This window comes from Myotis daubentonii, chromosome X (assembly GCF_963259705.1).
Source record: "Myotis daubentonii chromosome X, mMyoDau2.1, whole genome shotgun sequence".
Classification (NCBI taxonomy): Eukaryota; Metazoa; Chordata; class Mammalia; order Chiroptera; family Vespertilionidae; genus Myotis; species Myotis daubentonii.
Window position 1 is genome coordinate 30,900,954 of NC_081861.1, and position 26,466 is coordinate 30,927,419.

Below are 26,466 nucleotides of genomic sequence, written 5' to 3' on the forward strand. Positions count from 1 at the left end.
AACCAGGAGGTCACCATTCGATTCCTGATTCCCAGTCAGGGCACATGCCAGGGTTGCAGGCTCAATACCCAGTAGGGGGTGTGCAGGAGGCATTCAATCAGTGAGTCTCTCTCATCATTGATGTTTCTATATTTCCCTCTCCCCTCCTCGCTAAAATCAATAAAAAAAATATATATATATTTTTAAATATATTTTATTGATTTTCCACAGAGAGGAAGGGAGAGAGACAGAGAGTCAGAAACATCGATGAGAGAGAAACATCGGCCAGCCGCCTCCTGCACATCCCCCACTGGGGATGCGCCCGCAACCCAGGCACATGCCCTTGACCGGAATCGAACCCGGGACCCCTCAGTCCGCAGGCCGACGCTCCATCCACTGAGCCAAACCGGTTTTGGCAAAAATATATTTTTAAAAGAGAATTTTATTCTCTCACAATCTGGATGCTGAAAGTCCAAGATCAGGGTGCCAGCATGGTCAGGTTCTGACAGCGCTCTCCTGGCTTGCAGATGGCCCCCTCCTACATCCTCACATGGAGAAGAGAGAATGTGAGCTCTCTCTTCCCTTTCACCTGCCCTATAGGATTAGGGCCCCACCCTTATGACTTCATTTAACCTTTATCACCTCCCCAAATACCATCACATGGGAAGTTAGGGCTTCAACACACGAAGTTGAGAGGGATACAAATATTCTGTCCATAACAGTGTTCATAACGTTTCTCATATGACAACGTGTTCCTAATTTAAGTGTAGATACTATAATTCCTGATTGTGGAGCCCTTTACCTCCCCCCAGCCCCCGCACACACACACACTCTCCACCCTCCCAAAATAAGGGAGCAGCACTAAGAACAAGTTTTCTGAAATGTTTGTCAGGGGTCTATACTTTAAACCAGTGGCTTTTTCATTTTTTTTTTTTTACCACAATCCACAAGAAGAAACAAATTTTATCTTGTAATGGTTATATAACTATAAATATGGAAAACCGAGAATTTTGAAATAATACTTACTAGTTGTAATATACTTCAATAGTTTCTATTCTCTTCTATTTGTGTTTGTTTGTTTTTTCATGCTGGTCATAACGTACTAAATTGATTTTACAGCCCATTAATGGGCTTTAACCTCAGTTTGAAAAACACTGATTTGAACACTTCAACTTAGATCACAATGTGAGCATTCCTCCCTCTCTTAGTGACTTTCTCTAGGACCACAGGCAAATCCCCTAATCTTAGTCCTGTTATTTGTCAGTGAGCAAAGTCAAGTGGCCTTTAGAATACTTCATGAGATTTAGTATTTGGGCCCCATGCCATTGTTCAACTGATAGGATCATGTTCCCTCTGAGAAAATGGCCTGTTTCCTTTCAGATTCCTTTAAGTTGACTAAATGCCACCATATTCATCTGCTTTCATGAGTTGTTTCCACTAATATTTTTCTTTTTAAATTCTCACTGGAGGATATTTTTTCCATTGATTGCTAGAGAGAGTGGAAAGGAGGGTAGAGAAAGAGAGAGAAACATCGACGTGAGAGCGACACATCGATTGGTTGCCTCCCGAACATATTGGGGAACTTGCAACTGAGGTACATGCTCTTGACTGGGAATCGAACCCGGGACCATTTGGTCAAAGGACCAATGCTCTTAACCAATTAACCCCCCGCCCGGGCTCCACTAATATTTTTCATAAATTTGTAGTTTTTCTTAACCTTACATGTATTCATATCACTACTTAGAAATCTGTTCAAACTGAGAATACAGAAACACTTGGAGGAAAGGTAAATTTTTATTTAGTATGTCTGCAGACTTGTTTTTATATCAGAACATTTTACTTAAAAGCTAAGTATATAGATAAATATGGTTATAAATATATGACAAACCTCATTCTTGTCCTTTCCCCACTAAGCCTCAAGATATTTCTTGGTCTGTTCTTCCTCTCATGTGTGACATTATTAGGAGGTGTGAGAGGGCCTAGCCTATTTTTGGATATCCCTCTGAATGTGAACATAACCCCAGCTTATTTCTCTGTTCACTCATGTTGACCAGCTTAAGCAATCTTTTTAGGTAAAAGTCTCTTTCTTAAAACAAATGTATATGTATACACACACATACATACAGAGATATATGTGTGTGTATTTAGAGTATGGGTAAATACTGGAGTCATATATATATATATAGTATCTGATGCCGAAATTTAAAAAAAACACAACAACACTTTCTAGCCTGGCCTATGAACAGGAGGTCACAGTTGGATTCCGAGTTGTGGGCTCAATCCCTGGTAGGGAGTGTGCAGGAGGCAGCCAATCAATGATTTTCTCTCATCATTGATGTTTCTGTCTCTCCCTCTACCTTCCTCTCTGAAATCAATAAAAATATATTTGTAAAAATAAACTTTCTTAATTAATGTTAGCTGAATTCATTTTTATGAACTTAGTAGAAAATTCAAGGTATAACAATTGCCTTTTAACATACAGTACTTAGTTTTTTAATCCGTCCTTATATGTTCGACGTTTCCAGGCTGATAAATGTTGAGGTCTCAGGGGCCAGGTTCTTTATTATAGCACGGTGCCTAATGAGCTGCTCTGTAAGGGCTCATAGAAATATTCTTAAAACATGTTTTATTATACTTCCTCTGATTTCCTATACTTTCTCCTCCAATTAATTAATAATCTGGGATTCCAATTGACATAGCATCATTTAAATTCCTGTCTTGTTGACCCTGTGGGGTACAAAAGAGCAAAAAGTGTTCTAATTAAAAACAAGTCATTCTTGCCTACTGCTTTTTAAATTGTTTTTTTTTTCCAATAAGTTCTGATGCTGTATGTAAAAAACAGCTAGTCATAATGCTAAAGTACCCTTCTTCAATTTGAAAACATAGAGAAAATAGTATATTTGAAATAACTACTGGTATTTAAGCAAAGTGACCCTTAATGAATATCTGAGTGTCATGAAAGGATAAACCATTGAGGGAAAGATTAGTTACTCTATCAGACTAGGATATTGCGGTCATGTTTCATGGACAAAACTCAGGACACCTACCAGGGAAACATGTGTCCTGGCTTCCTACTCTGGACCATGTAGATTCGTTTCACAGCTAGTATCCAGCATAGTCCAAAATCCCTTTTATAAAGTTCAGTCCTTCCTAACACTTTATTCTTCTATAAAATGTTTTTCTTATTTCTTCATACCTTCAGAATTAAATACAGTCGGAGGAAAATTCTTCATATAGATAGACCCTGAGGAAATTTGAAACTGGAAAATTTTCATCTGCTTAACCTGTATTCTTTCCACACCAAGTTTGTACACACTCAATATTTTTTATTTCTTAAGAAAATAAATTTGCCTTAGTGACTTTCACATAGAAGAACTTACCTCCGGTAGACAAAAGCTTCTCATTTAATTGGAAAATAATGAAACTGCTGATGGTATGAGCTAGTGCTGTTATGAAATAAATTTTCTCCGTGTTTGGATCTACAGGCCTACAAGCTTATAAAAAGTGACCAAAAAAGATATAATGAAAGAATTTCAGGATTAGGGCTGACACCAGAAGAGAAACAGAAGAGGGCTGCATTATCTGGTACGTATAATTTGAGGCTCAATATATGAAGGGAAAGTTGTAAACAGTTTGGTACTATGCTTTGTAGTTATCTTGTTGACAGGATGATGCTGAGAGATTCGAAGCTTCCAGAATCTATGGTATTACCCCACACCTGACAGCGATTTGTTAAAGTATTTGCCTGGAATTTATGTTTGAGAAGAAAGTTAGTGGGGATCATGATTGGTTGTTTTTCTTTTTGTGTATGTGTGTGTGTGTTTTCCCCTTGTTTTTTTGAAGGGGGTTGTTTTTCTTTATATTAGACTCTTAAAAGGCAAGTTTTATATTAAAAAGGCAAGCTTGGAGAGGAAGATTATTGGAAAAGAGAGAAAGGCCTTTTTTCAATGTGGAAATTATTTTAGGTCTATTTTGTTTCTTGAGTTTTTGGAGTTTTGAGTTGTTAAAGATGTTTTTGTTTTTCTAAAGCATGTAGTCCTAGCCAGCACTTCTATTACACACAACTGGCTTGCTTTTTTTCAGAGAGAAATGTTTTAATCCTATAATAAGCCCCATAACCCTGGATGGGCGACTTACATTGCTTTTGTAAATAACACTTCCTTATTCTTGAAAATTGTATAATAATCCCCAATTAACCTCCTGGGTGTTTTAGAAATTGCTAAATATTTAAGCTCGGCTCTAGTTCTGACAGACTTACTAGTAATCAATGAATGATATTGGCTAAATCATTCACTTCTTTTTTTGGGTATTTTCCACTTATGAAATGAAGGGAATAATTGCTTTTCCTGTCCAATCAGGATCCTGAGAAATTAAGATAATTGTAGATACAGTATTTTGCTAGCTTTATGTAAAGGATTGAGACAAGTGCAAGGTGGTTTTAAAGTGGCAAGGAATCATCTGAGACTTTAAGAAAATTCACCCTGTCTGGTCTGTTGCCTACAGCTCCAGAAGGAGAGCCAGTTGCTCAAGTCAGGGTACCAAGTCATGTTCCATTCCTGCTCATTGGTGGAGGCACTGCTGCTTTCGCTGCAGCCAGATCCATCAGGGCTCGGGATCCTGGGGCCAGGGTAAGGCACATATTGTTTTGTTTGTCACAGAGGGTATAGTCTGCAAGCACTTAGTCGATGTGAACACTTTGACATCTGCCTCTTAAATGACTTGGTTCTGATAAGTATCATTATTTTGTGTCAAAAGGTACTGATTGTATCTGAAGATCCTGAGCTGCCATACATGCGACCTCCTCTTTCAAAAGAACTGTGGTTTTCAGATGATCCAAATGTCACAAAGACACTGCGATTCAGGCAGTGGAATGGAAAAGAGAGAAGGTGTGTTCACTTATGTAAAATGGGCCCAACTAGCAACTTCAACTAAAAACAGGGAGTAGGTTTGGATTTTGCATGAAACATGTTCAGTGCATAGGATGGATGGCATGACTGCACTGCAGTCCACTCTGGTATGCACTTGGTGCAGCTTAGGGACAGCAAGTTACAGTGGCAGGAGTCCTGGATTCTGTTACCAGATCTACCAACAATTGAAGGTATGTTGTTGGCCTCTGAAGCACTAGTGCTCCTATTTATAGGACTTTTATGTTAGACTTCTCCAGGGATGATTAGCTTGGCCTGTATTGTCACTTCCTTACACTTGCCTTAAGCATGTCCCATAAATGCACAAGAAAAGACACTGTTTTATGACACTTTCTTTGACACTCTAGCAAACATTCCAGATTGTGGGGATAGAGGAGGCACATGGTAGAGAAGAACCTCTTTATTAAAATGTTTACACGAGAGACTTAGAAATGCAGGTCCAAGCCTTTTGCTTTTATTTATTTTTTTAATATATTTTTATTGATTTCAGAGAGGGAGACAAATAGAAACATCAATGATGAGAGAGAATTATTGATTGGCTGCCTCCTACTGGGGACCAAGCCCGCAACCTGGGCGTGTGCCCTAACTGGGAATCGAACCATGACCTCCTGGTTTATAGGTCAATGCTCAACCACTGAATCATGCTGGCTGGGCCAAGCCTTTTCCTTTTAAAGGATGGCTTGGATCTCTTGATTCAAGTACCATGCAGTTTTCTGGGGTCTGATTTTTTTTCTCATTAGTGATCCCTTTGATATTGGAGTTAATTTTATAAAGCTACCTCCTCTATCACCCCCACAATAATGTTCCTTTCTCAAGCAGAATGCATACTTCCAATTATCTTAGCCATCCCTAATTAATATCTCATAGTTACTATCTACTGTTTGAGGCAAAATAATCATAGGAGCTAGACCAGGGGTGGGCAAACTTTTTGACTCAAGGGCCACAATGGGTTCTTAAACTGGACCGGAGGGCTGGAACAAAAGCATGGATGGAGTGTTTGTGTGAACTAGTATAAATTCAAAGTAAACATCATTACATAAAAGGGTACGGTCTTTTTTTTCAATAGTTTTATTCATTTCAAACGGGCTGGATCCGGCCTGCGGGCCGTAGTTTGCCCACGCTGAGCTAGACCATCGACCAGTTGGCCATCAACCAGTGCCATCCGGACAGCTCGTTGGGTGAATGTGTGACTACCAGTTCCTAGAGCACTCCTCTTATTCTAATTTTTAAATGAACCTAAATCCAAAGCAGTATTTCTCAGCCTCTGTACTATTGACATTTGGGGTTGAATAATTCTTTGTTGTAAGGGAGGTCTGTGGACTATTGGGTGTTCAGCAGCATCTCTGGCCTCTACCCACTGGATACTAGTAGCATTCCTCCCCCGCAAGCTGTTATAGCCAAAAATGTCTTCAGACATTACCAAATGGCCCAGGGGAGGGGCAAAATTGCCCCTAGTTGAAAACCACTGATTTAAAATATCTCTGTATATGTACTAGTAAGTCACAACCAAGCTTTGGTGGCCCTGGAGACTTACATTGGAAAATGTTCCTAAAAGTTTTTCATGATGGAAACAATTTTATTAAATTTGTGGGGGCAGTTGATAGCAGTTCCAGGTGCTTATAACATCTTCTCCCTTTTCTCTGTACAGCATATATTTCCAGCCACCTTCTTTCTATGTCTCTGCTCAGGACCTGCCTCACATTGAGAATGGTGGTGTGGCTGTCCTCACTGGGAAGAAGGTGAGCAAGTGGGCTGCTTCCATTGCCAGGCTCCATGTATATGCCTGTGTGGGCAGTGAGTATGGTGACTTGTATTCCCAGTACCATTTTTGTCTTTCCTGCCATTGTAGTTTATCAAAGAAGGATTGAGTCATTTTAGGATTAATAGTGCCAGTCTAAATGCTTAGTGTTGCTTCTTGGGGAAAGCACCAGAACCTAGAGTAGCATGCCAACCTACCTGCCCCAGGAAGTTCAAATCATTGAGGACCATGACCCTGAAGTTGTTCCCTCTCCTGATTAGCATCTCTGTCCTTCCTTCTTCTTCCTATTTCTCCACACTAACCTTTCTTTGGGATTGTTGATGATAAGAAAATGGCAAATGTGTATTCACGGTAGTAAAATAATTCAGGCATAACTTCAGCATGGAAAATATTGTCAGCCTTTACAAAGGTAAGTGGATGAGTAATGGGAGCAGTGTTATTAGAGGTATTTGTGGGGCACAGGGAGAGTTTGTTTTGTTGTGCTGTGTTTCACTTTTGTTAATGGGAAGTACTAGAGTGCATTTGTAAACTAATGGCGGTGTTCCACTAGAAACAGAATGGTTATCAGGAGCAAAGCCCAGAATAGATGAGGTAGGAGCACAAGTGGAGGGACTTGTGGTAGGGACAGGCCTATTTCTATAAAGGGACATTAGGCAGAGAAGATGAGTATATGTTGAGACATTATGTATTAAGTATCCCCTATGTGTAAATAACACACAAGCCCTTGCCCTCTAGGGACTAACAGTATTAGACAAAAATATACACAGATAATCATAACAAGAGATATAGAATGAGAAAGAGATGCACAATAGCCCTGGCCAGGTGGCTCAGTTGGTGGGAGCATGATCCCATACACCAAAAGGTTGCGGGTTCGATACCCAGTCAGGGCTCATACAGGAGGCAACCAATCAGTGTCTCTCTCTCTCTCTTTCTCTCTCTCTCTCTCAAAATCAATGGAAACATATTCTTGGATGAGGAATTTAAAAAAAAGAAATATATGCGCAGTATATTGTGGGAATTACTGGGAAATGTGCCCAATATAGTGATGGTTTCAGGGAAGGCTTCCTGGAGGAGAAGGTCTTATAGAATGGGAAATCTGTGGAATGAAGAGGTATTCACAAGATTAGAGTGAAGTGAAGAGCATTCAAGTAAAAAGGAACAGCATAAGGAAAGGCACAAGGGTATGAAAAAGTGTGTTTGGTGTAGGGAAACATAAGCAGCTAGGTACTGACAGATCAGAAAGTACAAGTCTAGAATACCAGGTGGTTATGTGAGAGTGGATCTATGACTGTGACGTTCAGGGGAAGGGTCTGGGCTCAGATGGAGATTCAAGAATTATCCACATACGTGTAGAAATTGTAACCATGAAAGTGAGTGAGGTCTCCCATGGAGAAGTTCTATAGTCAGAGGAGGAGTATGAGGAGTATGGAAGGGATGGAACCCTGGGATCCCAACATGTAGGAAGCAGGCTTAAGAAGAAGAGTCCATTAAGGAGACTAGGAAATAAGTTAAAGGGCAAGATGAGGAGAGCCCAGGACAGGGACCGAAGTTGGAGAGAGTTTCAAGGAAGAGAATGTGATCCACAGTGTTATTGCAGCAAAGAAATCTGGTAAGAATTGTGAAATGACTCATTTGATTTAGTGGCACAGATATCATTGGGAAGTTAGGAAAGAGTTGATAAACTACTCTTTCGAAAGATTTAAATGAGAAAAGAATGGTGGCAATTGGACAGAAACTTGAGGAGGACCTAGAATCAAAAGTGAGACTCTTAGGATGGGTCAGACTTAAGCATGTTAATGGGCTGAAGATCCAAGATGTCAGGGGAGATAGGGGGATGAGTGGGTGACTAATAGGCGAAGGTTCTAGGAGGGAAAGGCACAGAAAGATAGCAGAAAAGACACCTCATCCTAGAAGCTGGAAGAAAGGAACTAAGGTTTTTATTTGGGGTTTGGGAGGTGGGAAACTTATGGGAAGCTGAGGAAGATCATATATAATGGCTTCACTTGTTTTTGCAATAAACTAGGATACCACCAGGTGGTTTTGTGAGAGTGATCAGTATGAAGATTGAGTAGTGGGGTGGGACTGAAGAGGGTGCTTACCCAGGACAAATCAAAGACAGCTAAATAAGCTACTCATCCATCTGATCTCAGTGTACAGTGGGGCCTTGACTTACGAGTGTCCCGACTAACGAGTTTTTTGAAACACCAGCTGTCTCTCGGCTGATTTTTTGCATTGAGTTGATAGAGTAATTTGAGTTAACGAGCTCCTTAACGAGCTTGGTCTCGGAACGAATTAAACTCATAAGTCAAGGCCCCACTGTATGTCATTGCCTCCAGAAAGCTTGATTGGGTGCACCTGTCTTATGTTCCTAGCATGATCTGTACTGCCCTTATCAGAACATTTCTCACTTGATTTCTCATACTTGTAGTATTTGTTAAATTATCTGCTTTGCTGCTACACTCTGAAGGTAGGGAAGGTATCTTATCTTTTTCACCATTGTATCCCCAGCACTTAGCACAATGCCTGACACATAGTAGGTGCTTAATAAATATGTCTTGAATGAATGGTCTTGCCGCTAATAAGGAGTAGAGCAAGAGACTGGAACCCCAGTCTCTATGACTCCAAAGCTCAAGCGTTTTACCATAAGATGGAATAGGGTGCAAGGGAATTAAGGGTGCTGGCAAAAGAACAGTGGGATGGAATAGACTGCTGGGCAGAGAAAATTGAAAGCAACTATAGATGATAGTGGGACTGAGAGAAAACTGGAAGGATAGAAAATTGTGGCCAAAGAGTGGGATATCTGAGGTAGAAGTAGAGGATAAGAGATAACAACAAGATTCTGGATGTGACTCGGGAAAAGTATGAGCCAGGTTTGCAGGTCTTCAGTGAATGAGGAGGAATGGCTGGGAGGTGGCTGGATAACAGTGATTTGTAGGGATATAGGTAGTTGTCCCTCAGAGGGGGATGAGAATACAGAAATTTGGAAGCAGCAGCAGCCAACACTCCTCCTAGCCTTGTGATGGGAGGAGTGTGGGAGGAAGGAGCAGTCTTGGGAAGCAGCTAAGTTGTAGTGAGGGTTAGAAGTTGTACAAAGCATCCTGTAAAAATGAATATGATGTAGGAGAGTTGACAAGGAAATCAGGGTTCAAAAGCACCAAACAAATAAGTCTGTTCCTGGTTTCTCATCTCCACAAATTGAGCAGGAACTTTGAGACTGTAGGGACTTGCTCTAAGGTTGGATGGTTAAGGAGTAAGAGCCACCTGAAGAAACTGGGTACAGAAACTGGTGCCAATGATTATCCAGAAATGGTTTCTTAAGGATTGATCAACTTAGGTCAAGAACTAATTCTTCCCATTGGGCCTGAGGTAGGTACAGGGTTCCTTTTTGGAGCAATGAAATTGATCTGGAATTATAGTGGTGATGGTTGCACAGCCTTGTGAATATACTAAAAACCACTGAATGGTACACTTTAAAATGGTGACTTTTATGTTAAGTGAATTATATCTCAAAAATGTTTTAAAGCTAATTTATCTTTATATCTTTTTATGTGTCTATGTGTCTGCACCAGGTAGTACATCTAGATGTGAGGGGCAACATGGTGAAACTTAATGATGGCTCTCAAATAACCTATGAGAAGTGCTTGATTGCAACAGGTGAGTATTTCTGGAGATGACTTTCTTCTCTGATATATAGCTCATTCAAGTTCTAGTATAGACGGTATTACTTAATCTTAAGAAAACCAAAACCCAGACTCTCTGAAGTGGGTATCTGTATCTTACAGCTAACTATTGGCATCACATCAGCAGCATTTCTAGATTATCCTTGCCGTTCCTTCCCCAAAAGGCATGGATGTGTATTAAAGAGGATTGCTTTTTTTTTTTAATCTCCCTGCTTAGCCCCTGCACTCTGCTTTGTACCCTGAAAGTGATATAGCCTTGTGGCTTCATTGCCCATTCTAATCAGAAATCAAGAGAGGAGCCCAGCTGACGTGGCTCAGTGGTTGAGCATCAGCCTTTGAACCAGGAGGTTGTGGTTCCTGGTCAGGGCACATGCCCAGGTCTGGGGCTGGCTTGATCCCAGATCCCTGTGTGGGGCATGCAGGAGGCAGCTGATCAATGATTCTCTCTCATCATTGACATTTCAATCTCTCCCTCTCCCTTTTTCTCTGAAATCAATAAAAATATATTTTAAAAAAGAAATCAAGAGAGGAGACCAAAGCAGTTGCTTTAACAAAAGTAGCTATGCTATCTGGTGAGAAACTAGTGGAGGAGAAAGGGGAAGCAAAAATTAGGCCTTGTGGCCATCTGCGAGGAGGGCGGGGCTCTTTGAAGAGATACTCTTAAATCTGCTTCTCAAAGGAAATGAATAAAAGCCTGCTGTGAGCGGAGTTGCAGTAACAAAGCCTCCTTTGCAGTTGTGCTGCAGTGGCACCAGCAGGAGCACACACATCACAGCACCACCTTTGTGGGGGATAGTGTGGGCTAGCTCCTGCTTGTTGGGCTAAAGCGTTTTCTTCTTATTTCCAGGAGGCACTCCAAGAACTCTGTCTGCCATTGATAGGGCTGGAGCAGAGGTGAAGAGTAGAACAACACTTTTCAGAAAGGTAATTGTCTGCTTTAGTGCTTTCGTTGTGTCAGTTTTGAAGAGGTAGCATAATCCTATGGTCCCCAAGTACCCACCCAGGAACTGGGAGATTCGAGTTCTCTTTATGGCTCTTCTACTGACTGGTTATTTGGCTTTGAGCAAGTCACTTCCTCTCTCTGCACCTCAAATACCTCACTCAAGTGTTTTAAGCTCCTAGGAGAAAACTGCATTTGGTGTTTTTTTATTGCTTGCTATAGTTCCTTCTAGCAGCCCTTCTATAGTTGTTTTTTTCCTGATGCATTTGAGTCATTGGAACTCCTTAGAGCTTCTTGGCATTTTTCATTGCAAGTTCAATAGTGGAGACTTTGGAGAGAAAGGTTCAGAGTACCTAAGTGAAGAAGACAAGGGGGTTTGCTTCTTATCACTGTGCTTTGCTTTATGAAAACTGCTGAAAATTTCCAGCCACTCCTATGGATATTTGAAAAGATTTGTACTGTCCTTGAAGTTCTGGGCAGAATAAGGTTTTTCAGCCTTTACACTACTGACATTTTAGGCTGATATTTGCTGTGAGGTGCTGTCTGTTGCATTGTAGGATGTTTATCAATGTCCCTGGACTCTACCCACTAGCGGAAAGCAGCAACTCCCCATCCCCAGTTGTGACAGCCAAAAGTATCTCCAGACATTGCCAAATGTCCCCTGGGGTGAAGGGGCAAAACTGCCCCCAGTTGACAACCACTTTTGTCAGATTGAGTGTGACACTGGAGAAAAAAATATACATCAATAACATGGGCTATTCTGAAGTGTGACATATATATAGTTAAAGAACACTAACAAGCCCACATGGTGTGGTTCAGTGGTTTAACATCAACCCATGAACAAAGAGGTCACCCGTTGGATTCCAGCTCAGGGCACATGCCCAGTTGCGGGCTCCATCTCCAGTAGGGGATGTGCCTGAGGCAGCCCATTGAAGTTTATCTCTCATTAATCTTTCTATCTCTCTTTCCCTCTCCCTTCCTCTGTCTAAAAAAATCAATAAAAACATATTTAAAAAATAAACTCATCTTCCAATTATAAAAAAAGAACACTAACAAGTATGTGACCTTGAGAAAGTCATCTATCCTCTTTGGGGTTTCCTATTCTGATCATTCAAATAAAGAACCGATAATTCAATAATAAAATTATCTTCTATCAAGCATTTTATATGGATACAGTTTTGTGTTAGCAAGTGCTTTATTTACATGTCATCTATTTTTTCTCATAAAATCAGCTGTTGCAGTTATTTTCTTCATTTTATAGTAGACTAGAGGCCCGGTGCACAGAAATTTGTGCACTTCGGTGGGGGGTCCCTCAGCCCGATCTGTGCCCTCTGGCAGTCTGGGACCCCTCGCGGGATGACCACCTGCTGGCTTAGGCCCGCTCCCTGGGGGATTGGGCCTAAGCTGGCAGTCAGACATCCCTCTGGCAGCCCAGGAGCCCTTTAGGGATGTCCACTTGCCAGCGGGGAGCAGGCCTTAGTTGCAGTCGGACATCCTTAGCGCTGATGAGGAGGCAGGAGAGGCTCCCACCACCACCACTGTACTGGCAGCCATCAGCCTGGCTTGTGGCTGAGCAGAGCTCCCCCTGTGGGAGCACACTGACCACCAGGGGGCAGCTCCTGCATTGAGCATCTGGAACCTGGTGGTCAGTGTGTGTCATAGTGACCAGTCATTCCCAGTCATTCTGCTGTTAGAGTCAATTTGCATATTACCCTTTTATTATGTAGGATAGAGGCCTGGTGCACGGGTGGAGGCTGGCTGGTTTGCCCTGAAGGGTGTCCCAGATCAGGGTGGGGGTCCCGCTGGGGTGCCTGGCCAGCTTGGGTGAGGGGCTGATGGCTGTTTGCAGGCTGGCCACACCCCCTTTAGGGTGGGGGGTCCCCACTGGGGTGCCTGGCCAGTCTGGGTGAGGGGCTGAGGGCCATTTTCAGGCTGGCCAAGCCCCCCCCAGCGACGGAAGCTCCCAGCCTCTCCTTTTTTTCTTTCTTTTTTTTTTATTCTGGGATTTATTTACCTTCTATAATTGAAACTTTGTAGCCTTGAGAGGAGCTCAGAGCCAGCCAGGGTGGGTGGGAGGGAAGCTTGGCTTCCTCCAAGCCTCCTGCTCGTTCCAGCACGGTGGCCACGGCCGGCTGAAAGCAGATATCTGGGATTTATTTACCTTCTATAATTGAAACTTTGTTGCTTTGAGTGGAGCTCAGAGCTGGCCATGGCAGGCGGGAAACTTGGCTTCCTCCATTATTGGGCCAACCAAGTCTCCTACTTGCTCCAGCTCCGTGACTGCTGGCTGTCATCTTGGTTGGGTTAATTTGCATATAGTTGCTCTGATTGGCTGGTGGGCGTGGCTTAAGGTGTAGTGAAGAGACGGTCAATTTGCATGTTTGCCTTTTATTAGTGTAGGTGTAACTGAAGCATAGAAGGGTGAGTGGCTTGGTGAGGTGACTTGGGCAATAAATGACTAAGTTAGATTTCAAACTCAGGCATTTCAGCTATAAAACCTATTTCTGGAAATATTGTTCCAGGCTTTATTTATATGAGAAGCCAATGCCCCCCATAAGCGGTATAATTCTTTGATATTAAAGATATTACAATAAGAACACTAATTCTAAAAAATAGCATATGGGCTATAATTGAGCCACTTTATACAAGGAGATTTTATGTGCAAATTACTGTTGTCAAAGATTTAGCAGAAAATATGTCCTGGTATTATCCTCTGCCCTTTGGGAAATCAATGAACTAAACTGGTGTGATCCTGCAGATTGGAGACTTTAGAACCTTAGAGAAGATTTCTCGGGAAGTCAAGTCGATTACGGTTATCGGTGGGGGCTTCCTTGGTAGTGAACTGGCCTGTGCTCTTGGCAGAAAAGGTGAGTATTGGGGGTGACCTCAATTTTCTTCTCTGGTCTGATATCACATGACTAGTTCTGATGAGGGATCCTTTAGTGACCACAAAGCTGCCATTTGAGCAACCGAGCAGCAGTGCTTTCTTTCTTTTTTTTTTTAAATTTCTTTATTGATTAAGTTAAAGTGGCCCGGTGCACGAAATTCGTGCACATTGAAAAGGAATTAATTAATTAATTAATTAATTAATCAATCCGGGCTGGAGGGGTGACTGTTGCAGGAGTTCCGGGCTGGCGGGGCAACTGCTGTGGGAGATCCGGGCTGGCGGGGAGACTGCTGGCGGTCGCAGTCACCCCGCCAGCCCAGATCTCCTGGCGGAAGGGCTGGTTGGGGGCGTGACTGATGGCTGACAGGCAGCAGTAGCCCCGCCAGCCCAGATCTCCCGGCGGGAGGGCCGGTTGGGGGCGTAACAGCTGGCGGACCGCCAGAGTCACGCCCGCCAGCCCTGGGTCGGGTCGCACAGGGGTTGCCCGCCATCCAGGTCACAGATAGCAGGCCCAGATGGCAGCGGGGCAGGCAGAATGGCGCTGTCCCATCCTGCCTGCAGTATGCAAATTGGCCGCCATCTTTGTTGGCGGTTAACCGCCATCTTGGCTGGCAGTTAATTTGCATATTGCCCTGATTAGCCAATGGGAAGGGTAGTGGAGTGACACTAATTACCATGTTTCTCTTTTATTAGATAGGATTACATATGTGTCCTTATCCCCACATTACCCCCCATTCCCCCCATTCATGCCCTCCCCCCCCCGTTGTCTGTGTTCATTGGTTAGGCCTATATGCATGCATACAAGTCCTTTGGTTGATCTCTCCCCCTTACTCCTCCCCTCCCCTACCTTCCCTCTGAGGTTTGATGGTCTGATCGATGTTTCTCTGTCTCGGATCTGTTTTTGTTCATCAGTTTATGTTGTTCATTATATTCCCATAAATGAGTGAGATCATGTGATATTTATCTTTCTCTGACTGGCTAATTTCACTTAGCACAATGCTCTCCAGTTCCATCCATGCTGTTGCTCTAGGAATATATCACAAGAAACTAGAAACACCAATTAGAAAGGATATATGCACCCCTATGTTCATAGCAGCACAATTCACCATAGCTAAGATTTGGAAACAGCCTTAGTGCCCATCAGCAGATGAGTGGATTAAAAAACTGTGGTACATCTACACAATGGAATACTACACTATGGTAAAAAGAAGAAGAAGAAGAAGAAGAAGAAGAAGAAGAAGCAGCAGCAGCAGTGCTTCCTTTCCTCTAGCTTCCAGGCCAAGATTCCTTAGAAATAAAATATTAAGCAAAGTGAGTTATTAAGATGGTAAGGGCAGTGTAAATTGCAGAAGTGTACATATCTTTGAACTGCTGCTCCCTGTAAAAGTCAAAAACTTCCTTCAGACACCTGGTGGTTCCCAACATGATTTATCTGTGAGTTCTGTCTTGAATGTTTCATGGCAACCATTTTTCTTAAGCTATGTGAAATTAGAGCATCTTCTCAGGGGGGTGCTCACTATTCAGAGGTCCCGAGGCACTTGTGTAAGCCTGAGGTGAGGCCTGGGTGCAAGTGCGCTGAGTTGAGAGTATGTAGTCACATCCAGGGACAGCAGTTCTGGCACCTGTTGTATTTTCTTTGTGAATGCCCTCGTGCCCCAGTGCCCCGCAAATGGGAGCTCTCGCCTGAGTCAGAACATTGTCCTTTCCATATTAAATGGCCACCTGCCTGTTGGTCCTCTACTTCTCTTCCAGTCTTAGGGCTGGCTTTTGCCTCATGCTAAACCTACTCTTTTTCTTTTTCCCAGCTCAAGCCTCAGGCACTGAAGTGATTCAACTCTTCCCTGAGAAAGGAAATATGGGAAAGGTCCTCCCTGAATACCTCAGCAATTGGACCATGGAAAAAGTCAGACGAGGTAGAGGGACTCTTTCCATATGCTGCCACTCTTTCCTTTGATTCAGGCCTAATGCAATGTTTGCTTCTTTGGGAACCCCTTTGATATAAACCATATCACCAGGCAGATGAAATGTTTCCACCATTCTCCAGTCAGCCAAGTTCATGTAGATTCTGAATCTGATGCACCAAATTCCTGGAAGTGCTGAAAATGAGCTACGAGTATAGGTTATGTGCGGCTCTCCAAGGCTGCCTGCATGCTGATGATTACTAGTTTTGTGGCATTGTGCCTCTCTCTAGTCAGTTTCCCTATTTTTTCATGAAATTGGTAAGCTCACCGGCTCAGCTTCAGGTCTTGTTTGCCTTCACAGAGGGAGTGAAGGTGCTGCCCAATGCCATTGTGCAATCAGTTGGAGTCAGCGGTGGCAGGTTACTCATCAAGCTGAAAGATGGCCGGAAGGTAAGGAGGGGAAGACACGCTGCCAGAAGACCTTCTAGCCCTTCCCTCCCCTTTCCTCATTCTTACTCCTTCATTTGATACCAGCAGATTAGTTTTCTTGGCAGCCACCACTAAACTGTCATGATTTTCTGAATGAACTGTCCATGCATTAAAATAAGAATGGTGAGAGCCAGAGTAAACACCTGTGACCCACTTTCCCATTGCCCCTTCCTATCACATCACAGATTTTTTGAGACCTGACTAGGGTGACAGATTTATCTTCAAGTGATATGGGATATGTGGACAGGGGGACTTTATGAAATAGAACTTAAAATATGTTTACCAGAGCCCAGCCGGCATGGCTCAGTAGTTGAGCATTGACCTATGAACCAGGAGGTCATTGTTCGATTCCTGGTCAGGGCACATGCCCGGGTTGTGGGTTCGATCCCCAGTTTGGGGCATGCAGGAGGTAGCCAATCAATGATTCTCTCATCATTGATGTTTTTATCTCTTTTTCCCTTCCTTTCAGAAATCAATAAAAAATGTACATATATCTAAAAAATCTGTTTACCAGAGGTAAATTAACCAATGATTTTTTGTAAACCCCCAGTTCTTAATGACATCACATACAGTTGCTATGTCCATAGGCATACATGGAAACTGATAACCAAATTATTTCTCTTTTCCCTCAGGTAGAAACTGACCACATAGTGGCTGCTGTGGGCTTAGAGCCCAATGTTGAGTTGGCTAAGACTGGTGGACTAGAAATAGACTCAGATTTTGGTGGCTTCCGTGTAAATGCAGAGCTCCAAGCACGCTCTAACATCTGGGTGGTAAGTATGCTACAGCAAGACCAGGCATGGTTCCTTGTCCCCAACCTAGGAGCAAGTCTGCCTGGTGGAGTGCTAAAGCTCATTATTAGCTTACCACAATAGGATCGGAGTATTTGGAGGCCAAGAGTAGAGAACAGATACTTATGAACTGCTTGCTTTATAAGAACAGGTATGGTCTCATGCTGCAAACTAGTGGAGAAGGAAATGAACGGTGTGCATACCTACAGAACTAGAGCTCTTCCGGTACTGTTGGCAGCAGCCATTGGCATCACCCTGGCAGGCGTATGCATGGCTTTCAGAGTGGTCTGCTGTTCCCTTTGCCTGAACATGAGTCCAGGGAATGGAGAATGAGGCAATTTGATGACATTCTCTAGAAAGGAATATTACTCCAATTTCATTTTTTTTTCCAGAACTATTTTTAGCTGTTTTTAAAAATCTGTTGTGGCACAAACAAGACTATAGTATGTAGGAACCATGAGGTAATTTCCCCGTTGTTAGATCATTACAAATGTATTGTGTTTGATTATGGACTCTACAGCAGAGGACATAGGAACATTAAAAAGTGTTTTCCCTTCAAGCTTTTTTTTTAAAAAAAAGATAAAGTATACTGTGTTTTATTTTTAACTTGTTATAAAAGAAAAACACACTCAATGTGGAAGACAGACAAGTAGGAGAAAGGGAAAAATCACCTGCAGCAAGCACTGTTTGTGTTGTATAGGTTTTGTTTGTTTGTTTATTATCCTTTTATTTTTTAATCTTTATTGTTGAAAGTATTACATATGTCCCCCTTTTTTCCCCATTGACCTCTTCTAGCCCATCCCCACCATGTATATTTTTTTGTGTGTGTATATTTCCTTCCCTTCATTTCCTTGTGCATAGTTTTTTTGTCATAGATGGTCATGGCAGCATACTATGTGTTAATATTTGTATTCTTCTAACATTTTAATGTATTTTCTATATTGCTTCAGATTCTGTAAACAGATTAATGACTACATAATATTCCATTAAGTGGATTTCATAATTTATTGCACTATTGTCCACGTGTTGGTTTTTAGGGAAGTCTTTGGGGGAATCTGAATAGCCACAAAGGTGAGCAAACATTAGAGAGTTCATATGCCACCTGCTTTATGAAATTGTCCTCGCTTACCTCCAGCCAAGGGTTCTCCATCTGTGAAACACTGAGCTCACTTGATTTGTACCTCTCACATGGCACATTTCTTGTTTGCATTTTAAGGAGCAATGCTGTACCTTCCTCAACTAGGTTATACACTCCTTGTGGGCAAGGTCTCTGCCAGGTTTGTCTCAGCAACCCAGACAGTATAATGTTTTGTACAGAAGAAAGATTCCATAAATATTTGTTGAATGAATGAATGAATACCAAATAACAACAACAAAAAAATCTTATCTAGGTAAGAGACAGTCACATCTAAAAACTGGTTTCCACACATAGGAAAGAATATTCTGCAAATTGCGGTTATTAAATACTAGAAGCCCGTTGCACTAAGATTCGCGCAATAGGCCTTCCTTCCCCTGGATGCTGGCACCAGTTTTCCTCCAGCACCCGGGACCCAGGCCTTTGGTTCGGCCGCAGCAGAGAAGCCAAGCCTCGAGGCTAGGCTTCTCCGCTGCGGCCACCAAGCCTCTTCAGTCTTCAGTCTTCAGTCTTCAGTCTTTAGTCTTCACTCTGGCCGGAGCCTTCAGTCTTCGCTCCGTGCCTGTGTATGCAAATTAACCGCCATCTTTGTTGGGTTAATTTGCATGGTCACTCTGGCTGTTGGGTGTAGCGGAGTGACACAAATTTGCATGTTTCTCTTTTATTAGTGTAGATTCTGCCTCTGTTAAGGGCAGAATGAGAAGAAATAGGTATGTGCTAGAGCATAGAAGGTTTAAGATAGCTTCATGGAAACATAGAATAGTTTTTAAAAATGGAATTTCAGCTATTTTTAATAGTGTATATATGATTCTGGCTTGTAGATAGAACTATTAATTAGTTGATGTCACGAGCATTTTTGAACCCCAAAAGTTTATGTTCTGTCTTTAACTTGCTTTTTCTTTTTAATCATGTGCTCATGTAATGTATTTGTCTCCAAAGGCAGGAGATGCTGCATGCTTCTACGATATAAAATTGGGTAGGAGGCGGGTAGAGCACCATGATCATGCTGTTGTGAGCGGAAGATTGGCTGGAGAAAATATGACTGGAGCTGCTAAGCCATACTGGCATCAGTCAATGTTCTGGTAATAGTTCTGTGCCTTGAGGACTCAACCAGTTAGAACACAGAATTAATGGAACCAGAGTTATGGTTTGGTTTCCTTGTGGGTCAGTTAGCTTTATATGGGGCGGATTGGGGGGATTCCTTCTCATGTCCACACATTCTACTCCAGATCAGCCTTCTGGTAAAAGGGCCCCATTTGGCATAGCTTAGACTGTGTGAATGAATGGAGAGGGCATTTTCACTTCCTATTAAAATAGCTCAGAATTCAAACAATAGTAGGTGGTACAAAAGTATACTGTTTAGGTATAGACAGCAGTATATTTTAATTTGTTCTTTGCTGCTAACCCTAATGAGCCTAACAGGCTGACAAAAAAGGCAGCCTACTCATCTGTAACCCTTAAGATAAAGAGTTCAAAGTCAGATGTATATAGATAGTTCTCTGGGTAGCAAAAATTTACCAATGGACATTCCTGAATACTGAGGCAGGCCTTGTTTGGCACACTCTCATCCTGTTGATTTGAAAAATGCAATACTTAAGAAACTTCAAGGTTTCAGAAACCTCTAAGGGAAATTCTCAGCTGAGAGAATAAATTTTAAGATGATCACACCCAGATTTCTGAGTGGGCAACAAAAACATAACAGATGGATTTCAGGGTCAATACATATAAGATAATGCAGTTAGGAAAAAAATAGTCCACAGTTATACAATTATCAGCTAGGTCCCAGGAACAGAAAACAAGAAGTCATTGTAGACTGTTCCCTGAAGACACCAGTCCAATGAGCTGTGGCCAAGAAGATAACAAAATGTAGAGGACCAGAAACAGAACAGCTCAAGCACCCTAGATGATTACACACCATGGTGTGTCTGTGCTGCAAATATTATGAAGTTCTAGCATATTAAGAACCATACAATGGTGATAGGGAAACTTTCCAAGAAGAACAGTTAAAATGACCAACTAGGTGAAGGATCCCCTTTATAGAAAGCATTCTGGCCTTGAAAATTGAAGGCAAAGATGGAAAACTGTCAGTTAATGAAACCATGAAATATTCCTGATTCCGAATTCCATAAATATGGATCAGTCTTCAAAACTTCTAAAAGGAAGTCTTAGGATGAGTTAAAGAAAGGTAGTGAATAGTAAATGTGGGAACCCATCACTCCCCAAATGTGGTATGGGATAAAAGCATGAATAAATTGAAGAAAGTGTAGAATGTTGTGTGGATATGTGATAGTATAATGCAGTGATGGCGAACCTTTTGAGCTCGGCGTGTCAGCATTTTGAAAAACCCTAACTTAACTCTGGTGCCGTGTCACATTTAGAAATTTTTTGATATTTGCAACCATAGTAAAACAAAGACTTATATTTTTTTTCTTTTTTTTTATTATTAGTTAAGGTATTACAAATGTGTCCTCATCCCCCCCCCAAAGACTTATATTTTTGATATTTATTTTATATATTTAAATGCCATTTAACAAAGAAAAATCAACCAAAAAAATGAGTTCGCGTGTCACCTCTGACATGTGTGTCATAGGTTCGCCATCACTGGTATAATGGCTTCTTAAGGAAAATAAAAGTTGCTTGGGAGAACCGTGCTTTTTCACAATTGTTCCCAAGTGCCCTAGCAGGAGATAGATCAATTTGGCGTTTCTCTCATTGTCGCACATAGCAAGTTCCTTGGTTGGCATAAAAGCGTGGTGTCTCAGAGAAAATGTTCTACTGTGTCATTCTTTACAGTCCCATCACAGAGCAACCTCTTCTCTCTTCTTCCTTAGGAGTGATTTGGGCCCTGATGTTGGCTATGAAGCTATTGGTCTTGTGGACAGTAGTTTGCCCACAGTTGGTGTCTTTGCAAAAGCATCTGCACAAGATAACCCGAAATCTGCCACAGAGCAGTCAGGTAAGGACAGCCAACCACTTCTCTCAGCACGGCACAGTGGTTGAGCATTGACCTATGAACCAAGAGGTCATGGTTCCATTTTCGCTCAGGGCACATGCCCAGTAGGGGGCATGCAGAAGACAGCCAATCAATGATTCTCTCTCATCATTGATGTTTCTATCTCTCTTCCTTTCCCTTCCTCTCTGAAATCAATAAAAATATATTTAAAATAAATAAGCCAAACCCAAAGTCCTCACTCTTTAGTGGTTTGAGATGGCAAAATTAGGTATCCTGGTCAATGCATAGGCATAGATATTATAGGTCTCCATCCTAGACTCTGGACAGTGGCTATCTCAGCTATTTTGTTGTTTAGTTTGTCTCTAGGGAATAGGAAGACCTGCCTGATAAAGGAAACCTAAACTTGTTAGCTGTTTTTCGTTTCATTTTTTGTTTTGTTTTTTTGTTGCTGTTTAGGGCCTGCTATTCTCCATGAACCCTGGGTAGTGGGAACTGAGCTGAGTAGTTCTTGAGCTGCCTCTAATTCCATTTATCAGATCTTAATGCCAGGTTTTCTTTAGATGGGAGGCAACTCTCTTGGAATGAATTTTTCTCCCCCACACATCTTTCATTAACTCCCAGGCTTATTCTCTCTCCCTTTCATGACCTTGGCTAAAGTTATTTAATGTCCATGTCCTCTTGTCAGAGGTGTTTCAAGGACAAGTTGCTCTTTTAAGAAGGAGAAAACAAAACATTATATGGATACTAGAGGCCTGATGCATGAAATTCTTGCACAGGTAGGGTCCCTAGGCCTGGCCAGAGATCAGGGCTGATCTGTGGGGTGACCAGCGGGGCAATTAGGAGGCCCCCACTTGCACCCACCCTGGCTGGCCTGGCACTGGCCCTGCCACTGCTGGTCTACTCCCTCTGTGGGGTGGACCACTGGCACCCGCCATGGCTGGCCTGGCACCACCCACTCACGGGCCCCGTCCCGTCCCCCCCCCCCCCACCAACCAGTCGCTCTGCAGGTCGTTCAGCCATTCGTTGATTTGCATATTAGGCTTTTATTATATAGGATGTAGGTCCTTTTTCTGTGTAATCCAAGTTGATTACATACACCCACTCCTTAATTCTGACCTCTCTTGGGAAGTGGATCCAGGAGAGGGGGCCCAAGGACTTCTCAGCTCCAGGTCACTACGCTGTCCACTGGTCAGTATTACTTGGAACCTGGTTATTCTCAGAAGACACGGTGCCCCCTCCCCACGCCGTCCCCTGTCCCACCCCACTCCCGCCAGGAGAAAACACCTCTACTGTGGTTTTTCCATATGGAAATGCCTTCTTCTTTGTCTAGACCAGTGATGGCGAACCTTTTGAGCTCAGCATGTCAGCATTTTGAAAAACCCTAACTTAACTCTGGTGCTGTGTCACATATAGAAATTTTTTGATATTTGCAACCATAGTAAAACAAAGATTTATATTTTTGATATGTATTTTATATATTTAAATGTCATTTAACAAAGAAAAATCAACCAAAAAAATGAGTTCACGTGTCGCCTCTGACACGCGTGTCATAGGTTCGCCATCACTGGTCTAGACTGTCTTCCTAGTGGCACTGTACAATAGACCTTTTCACTCTAATAGCATCATCGGTCTCTGCTCTGTTCCATAAATTAGCCACTAGCCACATGTGACTGTTTAGCACTTGAAGTGTGGCTACTGCAAATGAACTGAATTTTACATTTTATATCATTTTAATTAAAATATTTAAAAACTTAATTAATTTTTAATTAGAATAGCTATATGTGGCTAGTGGCTACTGTACTGGACCATGCAACTCTAGAATGTTTCTCAGAGGACAAGAGCAAGTCTTTTGCAATTTGAGAAATCCAGATGCCAGGAAATATCCATAGTATAAATTTAAAATGAGCCCAGCCAGCGTGGCTCTGTGGTTGAGCGTCAACCTATGACTCAGCAGGTCACAGTTTGATTCCAGGTCAGGGCACATGCCTGGGTTGCCGGCTCGATCCCCAGTGTGGGACATGCAGGAGGCAGCCGACCAATGATTCTTCTCTCATCATTGATGTTTCTATATTTCTCCCTTACTTTCTGAAATCAATAAAAAATATATTTAAATAAAATAAAATGAGATAGGAAGGGAGGGAAGTTTTGGGTCAGACTGATACAGTGCCCAGGAGCTGACAAAGAAGAGCTTTCATTGCCTTTGACAATGAAGAGGGGCTGAAAAAGGCCAATGTTTACCGAGAGGGCATAGAGAAATCATCTAAAGCAGCTTAAAGCAGGTGTCAAAACAGACTTCTAGAATTTTCCAAGCTCATAATAACTGTTTTGTTTCGGTTTGTTTGTTTGTTTGTTTGTTTGTTTTGGGGGTTGGCTACAGGGACTGGTATTCGATCAGAGAGTGAGACAGAGTCAGAGGCCACAGAAATCCCTGTTCTTCCAAGCAACCCTGGGGTCCTCCAGGTCCCTGTCGAAGGGGAGGACTATGGGAAAGGTGTTATCTTCTACCTCAGGGACAAAGTGGTGGTGGGGATCGTGCTGTGGAACATCTTCAACCGAATGCCGATAGCAAGGAAGGTAAGTGACTTTCAGAGCTTCTAAAGCAGCAGTTCTCAACCTGTGGGTCGCGACCCCTTTGGGAGTCGAACGACCCTTTCACAGGGGTCGCCTAAGACCATCAGAAAACGCATATATAATTACATATTGTTTTGTGATTAATCGCTATGCTTTAATTATGTTCAGTTTGTAACAATGAAAATATATCCTTCATATCAGATATTTACATTACGATTCATAACAGTAGCAAAATTACAGTTAGGAAGTAGCAACGAAAATAATTTTATGGTTGGGGGTCACCACAACATGAGGAACTGTATTAAAAGGTCGCGGCATTAGGAAGGTTGAGAACCACTGTTCTAGAGGAAGATGGGTGCCCTGGTCAGGTACTGCTTGACCAGGCACCCAGGTCAGATTGTACCTGAGCAGAACAAAGAGACAGCCTTAGCTCAGGAATGTTTCTCTTTCACTCGGTATCTGGCTGGGTGGTCCCAGAGTTGGCACATGCTCATTTGGGGTTGGTAGAAAGCTGTTCCCACAACTCCCTCCCAGTGTGATTGGGGACTGGCCCAGGCTGCCCCATTGTACAGCCCGGCCAGATTGCACCTGGAGTGTTAGTGACCCACTGTTTCTCTCTCCCTCAGATCATTAAGGATGGTGAGCAACATGAAGATCTAAATGAAGTAGCTAAACTATTCAACATTCATGAAGACTGAAGCCCCCCAGTGGAATAAGCAGGCACTTTGCTGTCCCTGACAGCAGTTTGGATGACTAAAGGAGCATTTTTTTATTCCTCCGTGTGTATGAGTGTGAATGATCATGTCCCTTGTGAATATTTCAGCGATGTAGGCATATTCTTAATGTTCACATCACTAAATAAAACCTGATTCTTCTAAATTAAATTCTGCTTTCTTTGCAATGGAGTGGGTAGGTGAAGGGAGGAAAGCCATGCATATCAGAGAACAAGAAGATTGGAACTACTACCAAGTGCATGATTTTTCTCAGCCTTGTATTCCCTGCTTCACACTCTAAACTCCTTTCAGTTCCCCCAAACTTCTCTCTCGCCCCTCCAGACCTCTCTGTGTGCACTGGCTGTGGTCTGCCCACAGCGTTTGACCCCTTTCCCCTCTGGGGAAGATCCTAGTCTCTATGAAGACGTTCCTTGCTCAGCCAGCATGCTCAGTGGTTGAGCATCAACCTGTGAACCAGGAGGTCACAGTTTGATTCCCTGTCAGGGCACATGCCTGAGTTGCAGGCTCAATCCCCAGTGTGGGGGGTGCAGGAGGCAGCCAATCAATGATTCTCTCTCATCATTGATATTTCTATCTCTCCCTCTCCCTTCCTCTCTGAAATCAATAAAATTATTTTTAAAAAGATTTTCCTGACCCTTTAAGCCTGTTCCTTTCTTATGTCTCCCTGCTGGTCTGCCACTTCCTGGAAGACAAAATCATGGCTTTAATATCTTGATCTTGGTTATATCTCCAGAGCTTAGCATAGAGTCTGGCTCACATAGGTATTTAGTAAATCACTGTTGAAAGAGTGAACACATAAACATATGGGATAGACTCTACCTGGAAAAACACCTGTATATACTACCACCACCCTCCCAGAACTGCATTGGCCCTGCGGGGGATCAAGAAGGGAGGCAGAAAGGGCATTTACTGCAAACAGAGACAAGGGTTCAGAGACCTGGTACTTCATGGTTAAACTTGGAGACTCACTCCTTGAGGGATCATGATCTCTTGACTCCTCCACCTACTCTCCCCCAAACTAGAAATATGCCCTCTCCTAACCCCTTTTATCTAAATAGGCTTATAGGCATACCTCACTTTATAGATGGTTTCCTGGGGATAGAAGTCAGAGTGTCCTAAGTCAATTGAATTTTGCATTTCAATTTACTTTTAAAAATCAAATCTACCCTAGCTAGTTTGGATCAGTGGATAGAGCATTGGCCTGTGGAGTGAAGGGTCCCGGGTTTGATTCTGGTCAAGGGTACATACCTTGGTTGCAGGGTCAATCCATGGCCCTGGTTGAGGTGGGGGCGGGAGGCAACCAATCGATGTGTCTCTCTCATATTGATGTTTCTCTATGTCTCGCCCCTTCCCTCCACTCTCAAAATCAATAGAAAACAATGTCCTCAGGTGAGGATTAACAAAACAAAAAAAAAATCAAATTTTATTTAAATCAAGAGGAAATTTTTACCATTTTCCAGAATCCAGTGTGAATCTTTTTTTAAAAATAGATTTGATTTCAGAAAGGAAGAGAGAAACATCAATGATGAGAGAGCATCATTGATTGGCTGCCTCCTGCACGACCCACATTGGGAATGGAGCCCAAAACCTGGGCATATGCCCTGACCGGAATCGAACCAGGACCTCCTGGGTTCATAGGTTGATACTCAACCACTGAGTCTTGCCAGCCAGGCCAATGTGAATCTTTTTGAAAAGAGAAAATTATGACCACTCTGGATTTTT

General features: G+C 42.5%; 1 protein-coding gene across 2 annotated transcripts in view; it reads left to right on the plus strand.

Moving 5' to 3' along the window:
* Positions 1 to 24,894, plus strand: part of AIFM1 (apoptosis inducing factor mitochondria associated 1) — a 36,557-nt gene extending 11,663 nt beyond the window's left edge. For both annotated transcript variants that reach the window (XM_059679464.1, XM_059679463.1), the window contains exons 3-16: positions 3,465 to 3,564; positions 4,483 to 4,607; positions 4,735 to 4,865; positions 6,553 to 6,643; positions 10,233 to 10,317; positions 11,191 to 11,267; positions 14,042 to 14,150; positions 15,976 to 16,083; positions 16,433 to 16,521; positions 17,193 to 17,333; positions 19,426 to 19,568; positions 21,318 to 21,442; positions 23,817 to 24,013; positions 24,637 to 24,894. In XM_059679464.1, the coding sequence (XP_059535447.1) occupies positions 3,465 to 3,564; positions 4,483 to 4,607; positions 4,735 to 4,865; positions 6,553 to 6,643; positions 10,233 to 10,317; positions 11,191 to 11,267; positions 14,042 to 14,150; positions 15,976 to 16,083; positions 16,433 to 16,521; positions 17,193 to 17,333; positions 19,426 to 19,568; positions 21,318 to 21,442; positions 23,817 to 24,013; positions 24,637 to 24,708 (1,593 nt within the window). In that variant the 3' untranslated portion in view covers positions 24,709 to 24,894. The remainder of the gene's footprint in view (positions 1 to 3,464; positions 3,565 to 4,482; positions 4,608 to 4,734; positions 4,866 to 6,552; positions 6,644 to 10,232; positions 10,318 to 11,190; positions 11,268 to 14,041; positions 14,151 to 15,975; positions 16,084 to 16,432; positions 16,522 to 17,192; positions 17,334 to 19,425; positions 19,569 to 21,317; positions 21,443 to 23,816; positions 24,014 to 24,636) is intronic.
* The last annotated feature ends 1,572 nt before the right edge of the window (positions 24,895 to 26,466 follow it).